Here is a 22633-nt window from a genome sequence, read left to right as displayed (position 1 = left end):
AACAATACTTTTACTCAGTTAAACATTTACTTGTGCATTATGCATAAGAACTGATCACAGTGATTATACAATGTTGAAAAACATTTATTCACATTTTTTGGAACTTAAAAACACTGTCCTGCATGACAAAATACATCAAACAGATAAAAATTAAGAAATGATTTGAATTTTTCCACACCTGAAGCTTAATCTGCTAATTAAAACACAGCGCCCCTCGTGGACAATATAGGAACTGCATATTTTCAATTAAACGAAGTACATGTTTTTTTCAATAATTGTTTTATCATTCTCTTCCTTTTATCTTGTCCACTTGTGAAAGTCAAATCTGATTAGCTCTTTGTGGCATCTTATTGCCACATTGCCAGACAGGACACTGGGGGGAAAAAAAAAAACAAAAAAAACAATTTTTTTTTTTTTTTTATATAATGATAGTGCATTTAGCCACAGGGCTGGACTAAATTGTTCGGCGGGCCGGATCCGGCCCGCAGGCCGTATGTTTGACACCCCTGATCTATATTCTATAGAATAAACGGGCCACAAGTGGGGTTTTTTGTAACGCTAGCATCGCTAACTCTTTAAAAACAACTAAAGCTTCAGCGTGATATTGTTTCATGCTCCTAATACAAAGTATGACCGCTCACTTTGATGGTAGTGTTTGAAAACACCACCTTCAAAGTGGTGTTTTCAAACGCCTGGTCTGGCGTTCTGTTAACTGTGACATCATCCAGAGAAGACGGCTCACCCGCTACTACCATCTAATGTAGAACAGATTACTAGATCAATGTGTGCTTCTGTGCTTTTTTGTTTCTCTTGTTGTGTCTCTGCTCTGTCTTCTCTAACCCCCAGTCGGTCGAGGCAGATGACCGTTCATACTGAGCCCGGTTCTGCCGGAGGTTTTCCTTCCCGTTAATGGGGAGTTTTTCTTCCCACTGTCGCTTCATGGTTGCTCAGTATGAGGGATTGCAGCAAAGCCATACGCTTCTCCAGGAGTGAATGCTGCTTGTCGGGACTTTGATGCAATCAACTGGTTTCCTTATATAGGACATGTTTGACCAATCTGTATAATCTGACCCAATCTGTATAATATGATTGAACTTGACTTTGTAAAGTGCCTTGAGATGACATGTTTCATGATTTGGCGCTATATAAATAAAATTGAATTGAATTGAAAACGATAAAATCGGACGTGATTCATAATCAAGTGGCAGTTAATCACTATAACGAGATAGTAGGAGATCAATAAACATGAAAACCATAATTTAGAATCATAAAGAACTGCAATACAAGAGTCAAGTGCACAAGTAAAATAAAAAAAGTACCTGTAGGAAATGTCTTACTTCTCCCTAACCAAATCTAAGGAGATTAAACTTAAGGGTTTATTTTAAAAAAAATAATTACTCTAAGCATTTATTACTACAGTGCCAGTCATTCCAGTGAACCCAATTTAAACACTTTGATCAGCTTTGATTTTCAGTCCAGAGACCATAATTAAAATCTGAAATCTATACCAGCCAGCAGAAAGCCAGATCGGTGCATCTCTGACAGAAAGGAGAACTCATTCACAATTAGGGCCAACCTGTAAAGTCTGTTATTTTCGTTAAATCATGTCTCAGGGCATTCTGGGAGAACTAAATGGTGAAATATAGAGCATTTACTGAGGAGCATGTGTTTAAAAACTAAAAAAACAGGCAACAACATCAACAACATTAATATCAACTAAAAGACGAGACCGAGGCATGGATAAACAGGATTCTATGAGCAGACAACAGCATAAATGTTATTTTCCAGGTCCTTCACAATGATTTAAGACATCTGATCTCCAAAATGCAAAACTGGAGAAACAAGAAAAAAAACTTGATTTCACACATTAATTTGCTTTTTAGTTTTCTAAAAAAAAAAAAAAAAATATGCACACAAATAAAGAGGCAGAAAAACAAATCAATTAACAATGGGCCTAACATGCATCCTTGAGGAATCCCACAGGAGACAGAAAAAGCAGAAACACCCATTGATGCCGACAGCGTTTGAACTTTCCTTTGAAAGTGAGCCCAGCCTACTCAGGGAGATAAAGTATCGCACTCTTCCTTTAAAAAGCCACAAAGCTTGATATGCTCTTAAGACAGAGAAAAACAAGTCTGCAGAATACATAAAAAAGCACAAACATGTTGGAAAGGAGAGAAGGGTAGAGAGATCAAATGTATGTGGGTGTGCAACATGACAAAGAAAAAGATGAGAGGGCAAATAAAAGACCCCACGGAAACATCCTAAAGGGGTTCAATTATAGCATTTTAGATCAAAGTGAGTGAATATCTCATCTTCATCTGTGACTGATTTGAATAAACAGACAACAGGACATGCAGGACAAGAAAGAATCATCTTAAGGTGGCTTCAGACCTATCCGATAACATGATATCAAGTCTTTCCAGGTGGCTGAAAATCTTTTTAAAGAAGCTCTCCTTCAGTGTGAAAAACAAAAATCAGATTCGCATCTTTGCCATTTCTTTTGATGTCGAAATCACACGAACGAAACAATAAATATCCTCTCATATTGGTGGATCTCACAGGACCCGCGCTCATTTCGAGAACAATTACAACCAGCTTGCACGCAAAGCAGAAAAATCAGCGGTTTCACAGGAAAACCGTAGGTTCTCTTTCCAAGCTGCTGGAGAGAATAAGAGGCTTCTCCGTCTTCTTAACGCCCGGCAATTTAGTGTCATTTGTAGGCCATACAAGCACTTTCCTGGACATAATTCCCATATAAGCTATATGGCCCATTTCTCTCTGCCCTAATGACGGGAAGCTAAATAACTGCAACCCTTGCACATCTTAAATATCGCCATCTGAAATCAATACGCCTCTGCTGAAATGTTACGAGCAGCAATATTAATCTCTCACCTGGCTTTAATCGCTAATTTCATTTGCTATTAAGCTGATGAATGGGGTTTTAAAAAAACCGAGCTATTCCTAACAATTTCAAGTGGACTAATTCATCAAGGTCACGATTACTCATGGACTCTAAAGAAACATTCGCGGGAGGCGTGGGGGGAATCCATTCGTGAAACAAAAGAAGACCCACATAATGAGGGTGGGAAATGGACAATTTAGATTGTTGTGAGGATATAAAAAAAAAAAAAAAAAAAAAAAAAAAGGTTTTGCATCTGTTTCAGAGTCCAATATCAGACAGCAAACACGGAGATGTCTCAGAAGGTGGTGATATGAAAGAGAAAGAAATATACTGAAGAGCTTTAAAACAGCCATATGGGGTTCATTAAGGACAACGAGCTGCCAGCTGCTTACAGAAAACAGCGCCATCTGGTGGAGGTTGGGTGCAGGCAGCGAAATTACAAGTATTAACACGTGGCACCTTGTTTCTGATTACTGTGGTTTTCATACTCCTTGAATTTTTTTAACATTTTGTTATGTTACATCCACCTAGCTCATTGCATTTTATTAGGATTTTACTGAGCAGACCAACACAAAGTAGTGCAGAATTATGGAAGAAAAGTGATACATGGATGTCAATTGTCTTAACAAATAACATCTGCATAATGTGGCCTCTAGGGCTGTGGTAAAAAAATAGATTTTCCAAATCTGAATCGCTCATATTAATTCCTAAAGATCAATTCCTATAACCAAGGATCCTTTTTTTTTTAATGCATGTTCCACTGTGAACTTAAATGTGGGAGCCATCTCACACTTCACTCTGGTTGGTGAATTTTTAATGTCATATTTTTTATAATGCACCAGGTTAGTGTCCAAATAGCAGCTGTAGATATCTCTGGTTTCCTCCATTCTCTACCCTGAATCGGTTTGTGTTTTCTGCCCCACAGCATGTTTGTGAAAACAACTGTGTCAACATTCAGGGCGAGGGTTTGGTCCTTACAGCCTTCATTAACTACAATTATCTATTAATTTACTGTTGAATGTTTATATAATACTAGTATCAATGTGTTGCACAACTACACAGTCATGTAATTCAGGTAACGGCTAAAAAACGTTTTTTATTACAAGCAATCCAATTTGAGACCGGATCAAAAAGAATCTATTCTAAATCTTGAGAATGGGAATCTAACAGATTCTTGAAATTTGAATCGATATCCAGCCGTAGAAGCCTCTGTCAGTTTTGCACATCTAGAGACTAAAGTTGTCACTCATTCTTTCTTAAAGGATGAATCAGGCTCAGTCAGATTGGATGGACAGCATCTGAGAACAGCGAATTTGACATCTTGCTACGAATTCTCAACTGGATTTTGGTTGAGACTTTGACTAGGCCAATCGTGGTCTGTCTTTACTTCACGGTTGCTAAAAGGTGAACCACATCAACAGTCTCCGGTGTTTTGCAGCCTCAAACGGGTGATTCTCCAGGACTGCCCTGTATTTCGGTCCATCCAAACTCCCATCAACCCTGGCCAGCTTCCCTGGTAAAGCGTCCCCCGCAGCATGATGCTGCCACCACCATGTCTCAGAGTGGAAAGGGTTTTGTTTTCAGGGGGGTGTGCGGTTTTAGTTTTCAGCCAATCATGCAGCTTTGCATCTGATGTGACCAGCTTCTTTCGCACGTTTGCCGTCTTCCCTTCTTGGCTTGTTGCAAACTTTAAACTTTCAACACTTTAGCTGTGGGCCTCATGAGGAGTTGCTGGTTTACACCAAAATATCTGGCTCTTTAAAATGGCCCAGGCTCATATTTTACCGACTACGGCCTTTGACAGTAGCATTGTGTTCCCTTTTCAAAATGAGTGATCATCATTGGTTCGTTCCCTGCGTGAATCCTTTTGTGAGCATTACGAGGAGCTGTGACACATTTGTATACAAAGAACTGAAGCTGTGGGGATGAGTCGCTGTTTTCTGAGCTACTTTTCTCCTGTTTTTGTTAGTTTCGCTGTAGTAAGGTGCGGTTATGGTAACTTTTTTTTATTCTACCCAGGGTCAACCCTAAGATTATTCCTTCATATTGTTTTATTTTATTACGGTTTGCAAATAAATTTCAGTTGCTTAGACTGGCTCTGAATTTACGACTTGATGATCCTAACTTTATTTTCTTCACACGTTCGGGTCCACCAGGACGAGACTGGGTGTCCGGGTAAGGGTTCTCCTGCAGCTCCTCCAAAGGTAACGGGGTCTCTTGCCTGCTGCTCTGAAAGACGCTCTGCTTCACTGGCCTGTCAGTTTAGGTGGAGGGTCTTGGCAGGTAGACAGCTGTGCCATACTCTTTCCATTTTCAGATAATGGATTGACCAGAGCTCTATGAGTAGGGCTGGGCCTTTATTGTATTGTTTTATCGTTATCCTGTGAACTTTCTTATTATGATAAGAATTTGGATTTATCTTGACAACGATAAATTCCAACCAGTGGTGTCTGAAAACCCCCAAAACGTCCAGTATTGTTATTTTGGCTATTTTCTCCACTGTTGGTTTATTGAGAGCATAAATAAAAATCACTAAATTCAGAAATATAATTAACTGCAGTTAGGTAAGAACATTTGCACTTCTTTATGTAACATATTTGGAATGTTGTTTTAATATATGTCACATTTTTAAATGTTTGGGTTAGGGTGAGGCTTATTGGGCTGTAATTGACATGCAGTCACAGCCACACAGTTACCTGCAAAAGACACCAAGTAGCTGTAAATAGTCTTTTACCATCAGTTTCATTGTTATCACAATATATCGTGATAAAATTTAAAGTCCACATCGCCCTGCCCTATCTATGAGAGGTTCAAAGCTTGGGGTTTTGATTTATAGCCTAATGCTGCTTTTATGATGCAGTTTGTTGCACCGGATCTTATTTCCCTAATTCAGTGTCGCTGCCACAAATTGTGTGTGTGTCTTCCAAAGATAGCGTAAGGTCAAAGGTTCACCAACAACAGAATGTGGAGGTATGATGGACATCTGAACCAGACACAAACAGATCAATGCACCCATGAAGCAGTTGCCTGAAAAACCTCTAAGCTGTTGTTTGAAAGCTGAAAGTGGAAAATGTGCTCCCTGCCAAGGGTCACGGTGCTTTTCTGAGCATGTATCAATAAAAAAACAGCTTCTATGTGACAAAAAAGACGGAGTAGGACCAAACGGCCTCGTGTGAAGGGACGACGCACGGCAAGAGAAAGAAGGAAGAAATACCCGGTGTGACGTTAAAAAAGCCGAACTGACCATTTTGTTCTCTTGCAAGTACAGCCGCTGCAGTTTTGGACATCCTCGAGCCAGCGCCATCATGCCTTCATCGCTGATCCCGTAGCACTGACCCAAGTGGATATCCCTCAACTCTCTGCAGTTCGCTCCCAACTGAAGGCACATTTAATTTTTTTTTAAAAAAAGAGAGAAATGAATAAGCAAAACAAAATATTTGACGACTTCTAAAGAGCCAACCAGTTCAGCAAAGCTTACCTTCTTCAGTGCCACGTCTGTTAGTTTGTCCTGGTTTCCCACGTGCACCTTGACCAGCAGAGGGCAGTGTGTCGCCAACGCCGTCACTGAGATGTCGCCCAGCTGCTTGCACCTGTACGCTGTGTATTTCTGCAGGCCCGGACAGTGGGAGGCCAGGGAGGACACGCCGTAATCATGAACCCCCCTGCAATCCGAGATGTTGATCTCCGTCACATTCTGCCTGCGAGAAGCTATTTTCACAAGGAGATCATCGTTGACCTGAAAAAAACAACAACAACGGGAGAAAGCAAGAAGACCCTGTTAGATTCAAGAATGATTTGGCCCAACAGCACAGTCAGCTGATGCAGATTGGAGACTTATTATTACAGACAAGGTAAAACCTTCTTAAAACAGAAAATGTTAGGTACAAAAAAAAGTATTCATCTTTAAATCACCGTACGTTTTTTTTAATTATTACTTTTACTCATATGCAGACTTTGCAGGCACCAAAATCTGCTTAGAATCCATACCTGAGTGAAGTTGCCCCCCCCCCCCCCCCCCCCCCCACCCTCTTCAAATCAGACAAAATTGGTGCCAAACGTTTGTGCTATGTTTGTGCTGGTTTGTGCAGCAAAAATTTCCGTTTGTGCCGCTATCATTTTAAAGATATAAACAAATGTTTTTAGAGGTCACCAAAGGTCAACCAGCCCCCCCACCTTCTTCAAATCAGACGAAATTGGTGTCAATCAACTCGACTCCTTTTGTGCTGGTTTGTGCAGCAAAAATGTTCATTTGTGCTGCTTTGGTTTTGAAGATATTAATGAAAAGGTAAAGGTCAAAAGGTCAACAAGCCACCCCCCCCCCACACACACACACACCTTCATCAAATCAAAATTGGTGTCAAACGTTTGTGCTGGTTTGTGCAGCAAAAGTTTTCGTTTGTTGATCGACACCAATTGACACCAATTTCATTTGATTTGAAGAAGGTGCGGGGGGGCTGGTTGACCTTTGATTACCTCTAAAAACATTTGTTTATATCTTTAAAATGATAGCGGCACAGACGAAAATGTTTGCTGCACAAACCAGCACAAACGTTTGGCACCAATTTTGTCTGATTTGAAGAGGGTGGGGGGGCCAACTTCACTCAGGTAGAATACCTTTATTAAAATTGGCTAAATACAGCGAGCGTTTTCAAAAGAACCGACCCAAAGGCTGTTCTTATTGCAGAGAATAGAGAAAAATGATTTAAATTGTTTTCAATCAAGCACAAAAGAATTAGCAAACTGGAGGACCGTCTGTAAATACAGGAAAATGTGCCAAAGCCCATTTTAGGTTTCGGATGTACAATGATGTACAACATCCTTTTCCTACAGAAAGAGCACCCTCATATTTTTTGGAGCAGGTTAACAAAAATCCAGACATATTTGTTTGGTAATTTTAGTGTTGGGAAATCGTAATTTTTGGCCCTCGAGAACTTCTGACTTGACATTCCAAAAAAAGTAAAAAAACAAAGCAACTGGACTTGTTTTTCGTAGTTGAAGACGTTTCGCCTCCTCTCCAGGAAGCTTTCTCAATTAAGAAAGTCTGGAGTAATCCTTTTTTTGAATTGAGAAAGCTTCCTGGAGAGGAAGCGAAACGTCTTCAACTACGAAAAACAAGTCCAGTTGCTTTGTTTTTTTACTTTTTTTTGGGAATGACCATGACCTGGATGATTGAGAATCTTCACCAGCATTCTGACTTGACAGTTTTGTCCCAAATGACGAAACCTTTGGACACCCATGATCCCGAGCAAAAATATCCTCCATGAAAAAACAGGTCAAACTAATGACGGAGGAGCAGTCTCTTACTTGTTGCAAGCCACTGAGGTCGATTTGCTTCCAGAATTGAAAGTCCAAGCAGAGATCCCTCCAATACTTACAAACCAGAGAGGCACAAAGACAACGCTCCTTCACTGTCAGGTGAGACAGCACCTGTGAGGAACAAAGGACACAAACGTTTAAGGCCTGCAATGCTAGACGCGCGTCAAAAACAGCTGCGTCTCGCTCTCTGACCTTTAGGAGGATGGAGGAAGGCAGGTGGTTGATACTTAGGTGTTCGGCAGCATCGGCGCTCCTCGCCTGGCAGTCGTCAAAGTGATGCAGGCAGCACGGCGACGAGTCTGAACTGTTGGCCGCTTCGGCGTAGAGAGCCAACCCACAGCAGCCGTCGCCCGGGGAGGAGGAAGAGGAAGCAGAGGTGGATGAAGACGAGGGAATGGGGCAGATGGGAAGGTGGCTGTGGCCGGTCTCAGAGTTCGAAGCAGCGTCCCCTGCACCTCCTCCTCCTCCTCCGCCTCCTCCCACTCCCCCATGCTCCAGCCCCCCGTCGGGAGCGGCAAAGGCACAGCGCGGCTGCTTGCACGGCGTGCACCTCTGCACCTCTGAGCACTTCCTCTTGCACACCTGCATTCAGAGAGACACGCGGCCCGATCAGGTGCTCGTCTTAGACGGCAGATCATGCATCCTAGTTCAGCAGACGTCTGCATCTCTAATGCAATACTTAGTAATAGTAATATCATGTTTATTGTCATTGAAACATACATTGAAACATACATTACAACAAAATGTGTTCTCTGCATTTAACCCATCACCCTAGGGGAGCAGTGGGCTGCCATGTGCGGCACCTGGAAGGCGTTCTGGGGTTAAAGGGTCTTGCTCAGGGACCCAGAGTGCAGGCGCTGGGGATCAAACCAGGTACTTGCATCCTTCTCTGAGTGCAAGCGTGCTGCTCTAACCACTAGGCCTACACTCCCCATACACCGAGACGCAGCTCAGTAGGCAATTTGGGGTTAAAGGTATACTATGCAACCGGGGTTGATTTTCCAGCGAGGCTCCCCCCAGAGGGTGAAAGTAAAAGTGCACTGTCGTAAAGATGCTCTGCTGTTCTGGTTTCTCCGTCAAGCCAGGCGCGGTTGTTTTGAGCTTAGCAGACAGGCGAACGCAACGAAAAGTGGAAAAAACGGCAGTACAGACAATGACTAACACAGTGAAAGTATGAACATCAGGGTTTCCCGCAGCGCCAAACTCACGCTACCGCCTCGCCAACATTCAAAAAAAAATTAAAAAAAAAAAAATATATATATATATATATATATATATATATATATATATATATATATATATATATATATATATATATATATATATATATATATATATATATATATATTTTTTTTTTTTTTTTTTTTTTAAATAATAATAATAAGAAGAAGAAGAAAAAACTCGATATGCTTGCATGTTTATTTGACGTTAACACGCGGTTCTTTGTTGTTGCTTTCACGCGTGCATATAGTGAATGGCAGGGCAAAAACACATGGAGTTCTCGCCGTAAACCAAGGCCGACTCTCGCGGTCTTGCACGAGACTTCTGAGCCTGTGGGTGCGGGCCGAGGGCTCTTGCAATTGCAAGTGCGGTATTTCCCCCACAGACCACCAGGGCGGCCGAGAAAACCTTTGTTCGACCTGAAATGACTCCTTTAATCATCCAAAACGGTATGGAACACATTAATAAACTGAAAAATGTTGCATAGTATGCCTTTAAGTGCCTTGCCCAGGGGCACATCGACATGTGGCAAGGGGAAGCTGGAATCGAACCCACAACCTTCTGATTACCAGACGACTACTCAACCCATCAAGCCACAGTCGCCCTACTTCTGTAACACTTCAAATCGGTCTGTTTTTTTTTTTGTTGTTGTCGTTGTTACATATTATTTTAAAACGCTTTTAGTTACAGGTCCTTACCAAAGTATTCATGCAGCTTCAACTTTTCCAGATTTTGTCACAATGCAGCCACCAGACCCAAAGTATTTTGGTAGAATAGCACAACGTAGCGCATCATTGAACGAAGAAGGAAAAAGTTTAAACGTCATAAAAACCGCGTGGCTGCGTTGTGGTGAAAACCTGACAAGGTTCGGTGCGTATGAATATTTTTGTAAGGCACCATTCCGAATCCTCTCCAGCTCCAGAGTTCAGTGCCGATGCCTTACCATCTCTGTGTATTCGCTGGCGCCGCCGGGCACAGGCACGGGTACGGGCACCGTCACAGACACGCCGGCCGTCCGGAAAAGCACCGGCGGGGGGATCAGTTTGGCGGGGACGGCCGACAGAAGGCTCCTCCCCTGGCCCTCCCAAACGGCGAGCTCCCTCTGCGACAGCAGGAACTTGGAGCGGTCCTCCGGGGACGCGAGGGCCGCGTAGCGCTCGGCTAGCTTGGAGGCGGCCGCCGCTCCGATGCCGACTTCGCCGACGCCCGGCACGCTGATCCCAGCGACGCTGTTGTGGCGGCACCCGTTGACGCCGTCCTCCAGCCGGTCGCCGTCGTCGTCGAGGCCGCTGCTGCTGCTGCTGTTGTGGACGATGAAGCAGAGCATGCAAGGCCCCTGAAGGAAGCAGTTCCTCTTCTTCTTCCTGTGATGTACTTTGCGCGTCCTCTTCTTCAGGCGTAGACCATTTTTTGAGAGAAGATGGCCCATATAGATGACTCAAGGAAGCTCCTACAGATCAGACACACATCTGTTATAGAAAGAAAAGCACAAAAGAGGAGCTGTGGCGGAAGTCTAAAACACAAGTTGGCCTCCTCAGACCCCCTGCCTGAACATGAGATCTCTGAGGATGTAAAAAGCTTCTCCGTGCATCAGAGGACCAGGAAAAGCTCCAGGACCTACTGGCCTCTACCTTTAACAGGTCTCTGGAGCTGTGTGAGGTTCCCTCCTCCTTCCATCCCCAACCCATCCTGCCCCTCAGGGATCTAGGCCTGGGTTCGGTTAGTGGCCTTTAACGCCATCCACCTTCCCTCCATCACCCTCGCTGAGTCAGGATAAGGGCAGCTGACGTCTCTGCAGACCCAAAGCATCCTGCTCACAACAGGTTTTAGGCCGTCACCTTCGGAGGGCTTTTCCCAAAGACCAGCCGCCACAGAGACGCCGTCTTCCTGCAGCCTGTCCCTCCAGAGAACATTTAATTTTTTTATTTTTTTATTTTATTTATGCAAGCTGTTATTTCCCTTTTTATAAGTCTATAATTAAAATGTCTTCATTGAAAACAAAGTGGAATTATGGTCAATTGTGTGTTTGTGTCCCAAACTTTGCAAATGAAGCCAATTCAGACCCTGAGAAAAGAGACACCTTAGCTAAAGAGATTTTTTTTTCCATTTATTTAACCAATCATTTAATCTAAACTCCTTTTTTAAGCATAATATCAGCTACTATAATCATTACCTGTTATGGTGAATGAATTCAGAGAATCTGCAGATTGCATTGCAATTATGCTCATTTATGTTGCCAATAATGTGAATCTTGGTCATTTAACTTCTTTGCGATAAGAATCAAGATGTTTTATTGTCACCACGGTAGGGCTACATATTTAATTGCATTTGCAATATTATTGCAATTTTAAAAAACGCAATTTTGAAATCGCAGAGGTCTGCAATTTTTGGCTATGTAACAATTAATGAATTAGACGTGCCCTTTAGGTGTTGGTAATATGTTTAAAGTGGGTTTGCCTCCACATGGAAGGGAAGACAGTTGCAGCAGTGAGATAATCTAATTTTATTACTTGTTTTAGAGTTTATATAATCATACTGTTTTACCAGAAGCTTTCAGCAATCTCACCATAGCATTAAGTTCTGGTCAATCAGTTTAATACACAGACTTGCTTGTTAGTTGCACTTTGCACTTTATGTTCAACAAGGATTGACGTCCAAATCAATTAAAAGCTGTTCTCTTGAATAATATTCTGATTAATAAAAACAATAAAAGTTCTTGTTTTAAATAGTCGTTGTTTACAAACATCTTTATCTAGAGGCCATTCGTTGCTTGTGGTTAATGCAGAGAAAAGTCAAAATCAAATCGCAACTTTGGTTGAAAAATATCGTAGGCAGAACGCAATCATTTCTGCTCCGAGTCTAGACGCTGTGGCTCTTTTAGCACCTAATCTGCGCAGCAATGAAACAGATTGATTTGTTGTTTGTATATTTTTAAAAAGACATGATAAATTAAACTGAAAAAAATAATAGCATTAAATCGCAATATTATGACAGAAAAATCGCAATTAGATTCTTTTCCAAACTCGTTCAGCCCTACACCACTGTGAAATATTTCCAGGACATACTCTGGCTTAGGACACACACAACAAACAATAAGCAACAGGTGCCATTAATAACATTGTGAACAATATGTACAGGGTTTCTTTTTTCTTTTTAAGATCAAGATAGTCTTTGTGATCTGATAGCGCTCCCACCGAGTTCCAAAAGTCAGTCCCACCTTAACGCGATCCATTGGGTTCGGATGAATCAGTCACTTGAAGATTCTTTGATGATACATTCAGCTTGTGGAGAATCGTGTGCAATGTTCTTAAACCTGATATTCACCACTGTACAATAAGACCTTCCTGATAGTTAAGAGTGTGCCAGAGAAGTATGCGTTCACAGTAGTGTAACATCATGTAAAGCCTGCAGTAAATCTTGTGCAATATGCTTAAACCTTAATATTCAGAACTGTGCAAAGCACCATCCCTTTCATTCTCCTTAAATTTCTTAAAGAGCATTAAAATTATGTTTTGAAAACTGCTGTCAGGCTCTCTGACATTTTTTTTTTTTCATTTTAAAATTATACACTTTTTATGAGTGAAATTGGGGGTTTTTCCTACAGGTCTCGTTACAATCGGGCCATTTGAGTCCAAAACAACTTCAGTTTCCAGAATGATTTGAGTGCAGTGCAGCTAGTCGGTTGGTTTACTATTTCCACAAATCTTGCGACAACACAACAGTGATGTTGGCTTACAACGCAGCAGCGCGGAAGCCCTAAGCCAGTGAGGATTAACTAGTTCAATTAACCCAAACTAACTTATTTATTAGCTATTCAGAATTAACATGTTACATGTGGTTTAAATATATTTAGCAGTGTGAATAATGAATTTATGTGTTTAACTTTAGTTATTAATGTGTAAAATAATCATTAATAATCGTACATATTCAAATAAATTAATTAATTTGTTTGAAAGAATTTACTGAAACATTTTAATAATTGAAATTTTTTGATAATCATCTTATTTATTATGAGTTGCATATATGAGTGTGTGCCAATTGAAGTAAAGAAACTGTTACAGATCTGCTGCATGATTGCCAAAGCCATAAAAAAGGAACATTATTAGAGTCTACAGCAAACGTTTTATTCTAGTAAGTCAAACCAATGATAATTTAAGAGTCGTACTTCTTTATGGTCAGAAATAAAGGGGCGGTATCCTTTTTTCCAGTCATGCGTCTTCAATAACAGCGTGGCAGCAGAAGTTACTTTTATTTCTAATGTCTGATTAATTCCGGGTCTGTTCTTGTCACGGTAAAGTTGAGCTTGTTGACGGTGAAACTGGACCTGTGTCTGGCTGCAGCCGAATGCAATCACAAAGATGTAAACAGTGAACAGGTGGCTACAGGACTAGCATGAACACAAACACAGCAGGTAGGAACCCCGAGGCTCTGACTTACCTGAACTCTCTGCAGGCTCAAGTCCAGCTCAGCTCAAGCTTTCGCCCTCATTTACAGGAAAAATGGGCAGAAGCTATGAGCTTTCTAGCAGGCTAAGCAGCTCCATCTTCATCATCAGATGCTAACTTAGCTGTAGCTCTCAGCACACTCCGCCGGACGGTGCCCGCATAATACCGCGGCGATCCGCGGCCAAAGTGAGCGCTGACAGCCCCGACGGTGAGGACGGAGAGGCCGGAGAGGCTGCCGGTGACCCGCCGAGGTGTTTATGCAAACAGTTTGCAGCTCTGCCTCTGCTGCTGCTGCTGCTCTGCAGGACAACACTTCCGCACCGAGAGGGCAGAGCGACGGTAGCCGACGAGGGCGATTTGGAAAGTCTCATGTGGATAAAGTTCCCTGCCGCCTAGCTCCTAAAAATATAAAGGTAAATTTACATTAACAGTTATACTGGATAAATTGCTGATAGACAATACTCTTAGTGCAAAACAAAGATTGAAAGACACATTTTTGTTGTGTTGTAAAAGGTACTGAGGAGTGTGACAGATTAGATAAGAGCATAGACCTACCGAGAAAATAGATTTATTATAATAATAATAAGTATTATTATCAATATTTAATAATAATAATAATTTCATAGGTGCTTGTATATTTTTATGTGTAAACTATTTTTATTGGGAGTTGTTTGTATGTTTTTATGTATATATAAACTTTGTGCATACAAACTGTTGTGATAGGGTTGGTTATTAATTATTAGTATTAGCATCATTTTATTGTATGATCCTGCAAATCTAAATAAAGAAGGGTGGAAGAACATAACACCAAAATCTTTTGTTGATACGCCGAAATAGGTAATTATGCATTCTCTGCATTGTTCTTTGCACAAGTCACCATCACTTCCCTGGGATTCCCAAGTGAAGTGATATGACTATTGTGATATGGTATTACCTTATGTGGAATGTTGTATATATATATATATATATATATATATATATATATATATATATATATACACATACATACATACATACATACATACAAACATACATACATACATACATATATATATATATAAAACAATGCGTGTATTCTGGAGCATGTAACAAAAGTAATTTCCCCCTGGGATCTTTAAAGTATGTCTGAGTCTGAGTCTGAGTAAATAGACTGTACTTGTAAAGCGCTTTATCAAGTTCCCAGGACTCCAGTGTGCCTTGTTACACTTCCACATTTGGTGTCTTGCAAAGATATCCCTTGATCTCTTCTGTTTTGTCTTGTCACAGCCATAGACCGGTAAAGTTATTAGAAATATTATTGAACCGTGCAACAACATTGTAACACATGCTTTATTATAAATAACCATCTTAAATGACATACACAGAGGCCATTGTATTCCCACCCATATAAGGACTTTGTATTGAATTCCTTTCATTTTAGTAACTGCATTCATTCCTCACTCCAACATTTACCCTACCCTAACCTTTAACAGTGTATTCCCAGTTATAATCTTAACTAAAGCCTAATTCCCACCACACCAGCTCTAAATCCAACCCCTAAAGTGGTCTACCACATTAAAACACCGAACTTTCGACCCCCATTAGGCCTAAAAAGGTCCTCAGTAGGGAACATAAACAGGAACACACACGCTCTCTTTCTATGGGCGTGAAGTTCCAGCTCCCTGCTCCTCCAGGCTGAGAGGCAACTCCCAAAATAGCTCTTTGTGCTGGGAAGCCTGCAGCATGCAGGGGGAAAAATGGCTGAAGTGGTTTCACCGATTACCCGACAGGTTTCTAAGGAAAAGTGTAAAGCTGGGACCCCAAATCTCGATATTAACCTGAAAGATGTTGAGGACTGTTTGATTTACGACCGACGCGGAGAGTCTTTCCATTTCAAGAATTTATACCAGGACAGCAAATCGGTCATAATTTTTGTCCGGGTAAGACGTCCTTTGTTTTAATGTTTCATCTGTGTAGGTTTTTTTTTTCACCTTCTAAATCTGGATAGTGATTATTAAATATTTATAGTCTGTTAAAGTTTTGAGGAATTTCATCAGATGAGCCCCAGCTCTGCTTCACCCACTCACAAAGAGTCTCTCTCATGCTGTGGAGGAAATATTAAAGAACAAATCTCCATGTAGGATAGGAAAAAGGACTAAATAGTATACTGGTTGCACTGTTAGTTTCACATTTGTGTTCTGACGAAACATGCCTGCAAACACCACTTATCCTGTCCATCCATGCAGAATTTCTTGTGCTACAGTTGCAAGGAGTATGTCGATGATTTGAGCAAAGTGCCCAGAGGAGCGCTGGAGGTGAGTCCTGACATGTTGGATGTGCCTTGGAATCAGACAGTTCCAGTAATCCGCTCCACAAATCAGACATTTAGTTTGATTATGACAACAAAGGTGTTTCACAGCTAAAATCCCGGTTTTTGGTATGTGTCATTACAGGAGGCTGGAATTAGACTGGTTGTTATAGGTCAGTCTGCTCATCAGCATATAGAGGTAATTAAAACACTATAAATCTGACACGAATGCTGCGTGAGACTGTCAGAAGAGCTCAAGAAATGTATGACATTTACATCTCATATTTATGTTTAGAATCTTTACATAAATGTTAGATGTGAATAGATGACACCCTGTAAAAAGAAAAAAGTATTCACACCCCTTGAACCTTTCCACGGACTGTTATAACCACAAACTCTAACGTATTTTATTGGGATTTTATGTAACAGACCAAAATAAAGTAGCACATGACTGTAAGATGGAAGTAAAATCATTCATGCATTTCTTATTTTTCAGTTAAAAATCTACAGTGTGCATCTGTATTGAGCTCCCTTTAAGATGATCCCTACGCATAAAATCCTTTGCCACCTATTTGCTTACAGAAGTAATCCAATAAAGCATCCTGTCTGTGATTTGTTCTCAGCGTAAATACAGTTGTGCTGTGAACATCTGGGAGAGAACGACACCATAAAGACCAAGAGATACAACAAACAAGTTAGGAATCAAGAGTAGCACAAAAAAGCAGAGTTAGGTTATGAAATTATATCCCAAGCTTTGAACGTCTCTCACACAGCACTGTTGAATTCATCATCTGAAAATGGAAGGTGCGTGGCCCAGATGTAAACCTACCAAGACATGGCCGTCCACCTAAAACTGAGCGGCCGGGCAAAAAGAGCGATAATCAGTGGACCAACCAAGAGCTCCATATTAATATAGACTCTGTCCGGTATTGACAACTATTAGCGCTTCACTAATCTGGCCTTCATAAAAGATTGCCAAGAAGAAAGTGGTGAAAATCCAATTTTTCAGTTTGCCACAAGAAGTGTAAGAGACACAGCAAACAGGTGGAAGAAGTTGGTAAATTATAATAAGACAGTGATATCAGTTTTTGTTTAGCCACCATAGAAAACAACAAGAGGTGGGAAACCAGCAACACAATCACAGAGTAGCCGGATACAGTTGGGCTCACAATTATTCACACTCCTGAAGATTTAGGATTAAAATCTTTTTCATTCTGCCGACATGTTTTTCTTGTGACTGGAAGTAACATTTACACTATGGAGAGCCCCAACCTGAGACAAGACTTATCTGTGGACAGAGCCAAAGATTACGCCCCAAACATAAATGATCAAAATACCTGTGGGAAGATGTAGAAAGCTGACCAGCAATTATTAAGCGTTTAAATGCTGTACTACGGCGTTACCCACTTATTATTGAGTAGGGTCAAAATAGTCCTATTTTTAAATACAATGTAAAGCTATTTTTTTTATCAAAACTGTGGCTCCTTTGAAATTGCTCTATTTTGTTTGGAGAGATCTCTCGTTTCCTATCAGAGTGAAAATAGTTTTAAATCTGAGAAACAACAAGACCAAAGTTTGGATTTTCAACATTCCTCGTGGACATCCTCCTTCTTCAACAGCAGGAAGAACTCTCCAGGTTATTTAACTCATCAAGAATCTTTATTGTCAATACGTGTTACCATAATGACATTTTTTAATCTGTATCAAACTACTCGCTCTGCAAACTATCAACATCTTACCGCTCCTCCTCAGTGCCGAATCAGAACCCTGCTTGGAACTCAGAAGAGCCATTGCCCAGTTCACTATCTTCAATAAACCATTTAATCCATTTATATTGTGTCTGTGATCGTTTCCAGCGCCAGAGTCCTAATAGAACCAAAATGGCCGACCGGGCCTACCTTCCTCGGGAGGAAACATGGACAACAATTTCAGTGTCCACATGTGAAAAGCTGGTTCCACAATACATGCGTTTAGAGGGGGAGAAAACAACTGAACATATTTAGATTTGTATTTTTTTAAACATTTTAAAGTCCTTGCATCATTTTCCTTAAACAGCATAATTCAGCTCTACGTTGCGTTTATTTAATATCCCAATAAAATACATTCAAGTCTATGGTGGAAAATATGAAGAGGTTCAAGGTTCAAATGCTTTTACGTGTTTTCAAGTTTGATACTAAAGTAAAATTGTCAGGGTTTTTTTTTTCTTTTTTCATAACTGCCTCAAAAACGTCCACTTGAGTTAAATAGGATGAGTTCTTCTTTGTCTTTGTGTTTCTCCATCTTTAATCCAGCCTTTCTGCTCGCTGACGGGGTATTCTTATGAAATGTACGTGGACCCGAAAAGATCCATTTACCAAAAGTTGGGGATGAAGAGAGACGAGACGTTCACAGACTCTGGTAAATTTATTTATATAAGGGTTTAATGTTTTACTGCCAGCATCAGATTAGAAAGAAAGTACACCCTCCATCAGTGTCAGGGTTTTATTGTATAGACTTGTATTTGCAGAGATCAAAAATGATTTAAATGTAACGTGTGATTTATTAATCATAGAGGAAGCCAGAGTGGAAAGTTTGCAGGAAAAAAATAGGTTAGAGCTCATAAACCTGCAGACGCCTTCACAGCCCATAAGGCCCTAAAATCTGAAAGGGGGTGTACTTTCTTTGTGTACAACTGAAATCTGGATTGAGGATTGTTTTTGTGTACCCAGCACTGACCAGTCCCCATGTGAAGTCCGGTTTATTTATGGGCCAGATAAAGAGCATATGGAGGGCCATGACGAGCCCTGCCTTCGACTTCCAGGGTGATTTACATCAGCAAGGCGGAGCCATGATTGTGGGTCCAGGTAAGGCGTCATCTCTGAGTCTTCACTGATACCATCTCTTCCTTTATTACATTTTCCCCCTTTCTCTTCTGCTCTCTGCAGGCTCTCGTGTTCATTTTTGTCATTTTGACATGAACCGTCTGGATCACATGCCCATCACCTGGCTTCTTCAGCTAGCTGGAGTTCAACAGACCCTGGACTTTAGTGATGAGCCAAAGATCATCCATGTGTAGCCTTATAAAAAAAACACCAATAGGTCAGCTTTACTTTAAGAGTGATAGCTACATTTTCATAATATGCAGTAATTTGCTCCATTTTAATCTTCTTTAATCTTCAGGTAGCTGTTGCGCAGCTCTTGGATGTACTTCGGCTCACAATTCATCTTACAATACAATGAGAGCTAATTTTGAGTCAGCTAAGGTAAAAAAAATGGATGCAGAAATCCAATGTTAGTTGAGGGAAAGGTTACTAGGCCAGACCCTTATGTGCATTGGAAAATCATTAATTATCCAGGTTTTTGATGCTGCCTGGACACTTAAACACGGATCGACTGATAAACAGATTTATTCAAGTCATGTGCTTGAAAATGTAGTTACTTGTTTCCGCTAAACTGATGGATGTCAGTTCCAAAAAACAAATGTTCTTGTGATATTTATCTAAAACCTTAGAACCGATGTGTTACTTTCCTGTTTTTCAGTGATCGGTGTTTGATATTTTTTATCTGGGGTCACTTTTAGTCTGATCTTATCAGGATTTAGACGCAAAGAACAGTGGAACTGACATTTTCTTTTGCTTAACGTAGCTAAAGTTGTCCAACTTCTATGTTTGTTTACATTTGAGTGGTACACTTGTCGCGTGTCCACAGACAAATGAGAGACAAATCTTAGATTTCTCCATTTGCAAAGATTAATTCCGACATTTTCAGACCAATATCTCTACTTAAGCATCCATATGTGAGCCTGATCTCTATTGCTTTATTTTAATAACATCCCTGATGACCCACTTTAATGAAAGATGTTGGTGTTCAGCGTGTTACTTGATGCATGACAAAGCCCTCTTCTCAACTTAAAGAAACACCCCACCTGGTCACAGTCTTCACGAATCAGTAATACATAAAGCAATTAACTCCAAGGTCATACATCTTTGCAATTGTTTTTTTTATTTTTTATTTTGGTTTTTATGAGTTTCTGAATCTTACCAGATGAAGCCTGCCGTTTGGATGGATTTGGTCATTTTGGTGTACTTAGAACTGCAGAAATGAGCTCAAAGTAAATGTTTTAAAACCACATTCTTAAAATTCAGAAAGAGGACCAAACGCCTGGGACAGTGAGATAGAAAATAGCCGGTTTTACTAGTCTGCATAAGTTAAAACTACCTAAAGATAGAACAGTATATACTAAATATTTACTTTTTGAACATGCCATTTTTTCTTGTGCTGACACTTCCTTATACGACTACATGCAAATCTTGATAAGATCAGATTTTCTCTTTGGTCTCTCACACTATGCTGTATTGTTGATGTGCAACAAGAAAAGTTACTTTATCCTCATATTGAGTGACCAATTTATTACACGGCAGTATTTCTGGGCTTGTGATGCATTTCATCACAGGTTAGCGTCCAAAATAAAAAAAATTCTTTAGGATTTTTTATTAACAGAAGCAGAACTGAACTGTTCTTTCTAGTTGTGAAAAGAAACTTGTCTTACATTTCAACCAACTAACTCCAGTGTACTTTCATGTGATTTTATCTGTTTTCGACCAATTCAAGGTAGTGCATGATTGGATTGTGAAATGGCAGAAAAATGACACATTGTTTTTGAAATGATTTTGCAAATAAAAATCTTAAAAGTGTGGAGTGGAGTTGTGTTTGTCAACATTTATGCCCCAAACACAAATGATGCAGAGTTATTTTTTTTTTCAAAGTTATTCTCAATGCTTCTGGACATCAACACTCCCTAAAACTAGGAGGTGATTTAAACTGCTGGTTGGATTCAATTTTGGATAGATCATCTATCAGTTTTACCATAGCTAGCAGATCATCCCACACAATTATGGTCTGTGCGATGAGTGGTGGTTTTTACATCCTGGGGAAAGAGAATATTCTTTTTTTCTCATGTTCATCATACATCCTCAATGATTGATGATTTTCTTATTGACAGTAAACTCCCTCCCTTTGTGCATAGCTGTTATTACCATAGTATTGTCATGTGAGATCACGCCCCTGTGACTTTGGCTTTCCCCGACATTCCTCAAACAAGACAGTGGAGATTCAGCTCTACATTGTTGACAGATAATGACTTTATCACATTTATTGCGTTATAGATTAAACTTCCCCATAAAAACCTTGCCGCAGGTTTTGAACTCCAGCAGCTGGCCTTTTAACATAGAGAATTCCAAATTTTCCTATTTAGGTATTACAGTTACAAGTAGCTATAAGGATCTATATCAAGAGAATTTTGTCTCTCTGTTGGACCAGACAAAGCAATCTCTCTCCTGGTGATCACTGCTTTCCACAACCCTTATAGGACACAATAATTTAGTTAAATTGGTCACCTTACCTACATTTTTATATCTTTTTCAGACCATTCTTGTTTTTATTCCTGGATTATTCTTCACACAGCTGGAATTCATCAACTCATCCTGCTTGTGGCAGGGAAAACATCCACGTCTAAATAAATTGCACCTTCCAACGTTCCGCTTTTATTATTGGGCAGCAAACTTGCGTTACCATTCTATTTAATTTTATTACAACAAATCAGACTCCCTGGACTGGTTAGAGATGGCGTCAAGGTGCTGTGGGAAATGGTCCACACCTTGCTTTTCTTTGAGATCCCCACACCCGATTCCATCAAAACAAAACAAATTACAAACCAGTTGTGAAACACTCGATAAATCTTTCTAAAATATTTTTAAAATATTTTAATAGTTTTTCTGTCTATAGCCCTATAATGTCTAATCAACTTTTCAAACCCTCGTCTCAAGACTCAGTATTTAAAGAGAAAGGGCCTAGTAAGATATGTTAACATGGTAGCTTCATTTAACGACTCAGTGAAAAATTCTGTCTTCCCCTATCTAACTTTTTTGGGTATCTTCAAATGTGCTGTTTTATCACCTCTCAATTCTCTGGTTCCTCTGTTTTATTAGACATAAATATTGTTGATGATATTCTCTCTTTGAATCTTAACAAAAAAAACATCACATACCGTTTATCTATAGCAGTCTAGTGGTTCTGAGGAATACTGGCTCAGATAAACTTAAATCTGCTTGGGAAGGAGGACCTGGGCTCCCCTACTTCAGAAGATTCCTGCACCTCGAAACTTAGACGTGTGAGCTCTACTTCTTTATGTGATAGACATTGTTTAATCCAATTCTAAGTGGTACATAGAGCTCATATCTCTAATTATCTACTGTGTACCATGATGTCAGCACGTACTTTGTGTGGTGCAAATATGCTGAGGCGTCCCTTATCCAAATGTTCTGGTTCTGCTCATGTTTGAACAAATATTGGAGAGGAGTTTTTCAGACTGTCACGTGTGCTTGATGTATGATTGAGCCCTGAGCCCATGACTGCTGTGTTTGGTGTCGTAGAGGGAGGGGTGTGTCTAAATAAAACCAACAGCATATTCCGTCTTTTACC

At 40.3% G+C, this 22633-nt stretch overlaps 2 protein-coding genes across 6 annotated transcripts in view; one reads left to right on the top strand and one right to left on the bottom strand.

Annotated features, from left to right (window-relative positions):
• The window catches only part of fbxl17 (F-box and leucine-rich repeat protein 17), a 348909-nt gene extending 334696 nt beyond the window's left edge, over nt 1-14213 (bottom strand). Inside the window, exons 1-6 of one of the 3 annotated variants that reach the window (XM_036143888.1) lie at nt 13880-14213; nt 10386-10911; nt 8414-8803; nt 8210-8332; nt 6384-6641; nt 6150-6281 (exon numbers count right to left, since the gene is read on the bottom strand). In XM_036143888.1, the coding sequence (XP_035999781.1) occupies nt 6150-6281; nt 6384-6641; nt 8210-8332; nt 8414-8803; nt 10386-10871 (1389 nt within the window). In that variant the 5' untranslated portion in view covers nt 10872-10911; nt 13880-14213. Of the gene's footprint in view, nt 1-6149; nt 6282-6383; nt 6642-8209; nt 8333-8413; nt 8804-10385; nt 10912-13879 lie in introns of those variants that run through there. The other 2 variants (XM_012869993.3, XM_036143889.1) reach the window with 2 other exon arrangements.
• A 1360-nt stretch (nt 14214-15573) lies between these two features.
• Nucleotides 15574-20847, top strand: prxl2c (peroxiredoxin like 2C). Of its 3 annotated transcripts, XM_012870001.3 has the most exons (6): nt 15574-15806; nt 16113-16181; nt 16320-16373; nt 18466-18571; nt 18883-19017; nt 19099-20847. In XM_012870001.3, exons 1-6 carry the CDS (start codon nt 15624-15626, stop codon nt 19227-19229), a joined length of 678 nt encoding a protein of 225 aa, XP_012725455.2. In that variant the 5' UTR covers nt 15574-15623; the 3' UTR covers nt 19230-20847. The 3 variants fall into 3 exon arrangements, with proteins under 3 accessions (XP_012725455.2, XP_012725456.2, XP_021175935.2); XM_012870002.3 differs by lacking the exon at nt 16320-16373; XM_021320260.2 differs by lacking the exons at nt 16113-16181; nt 16320-16373.
• The last annotated feature ends 1786 nt before the right edge of the window (nt 20848-22633 follow it).

This window comes from Fundulus heteroclitus, chromosome 12 (assembly GCF_011125445.2).
Source record: "Fundulus heteroclitus isolate FHET01 chromosome 12, MU-UCD_Fhet_4.1, whole genome shotgun sequence".
Lineage (NCBI taxonomy): Eukaryota > Metazoa > Chordata > Actinopteri > Cyprinodontiformes > Fundulidae > Fundulus > Fundulus heteroclitus.
This window is presented reverse-complemented; position numbering and strand designations above follow the sequence as displayed.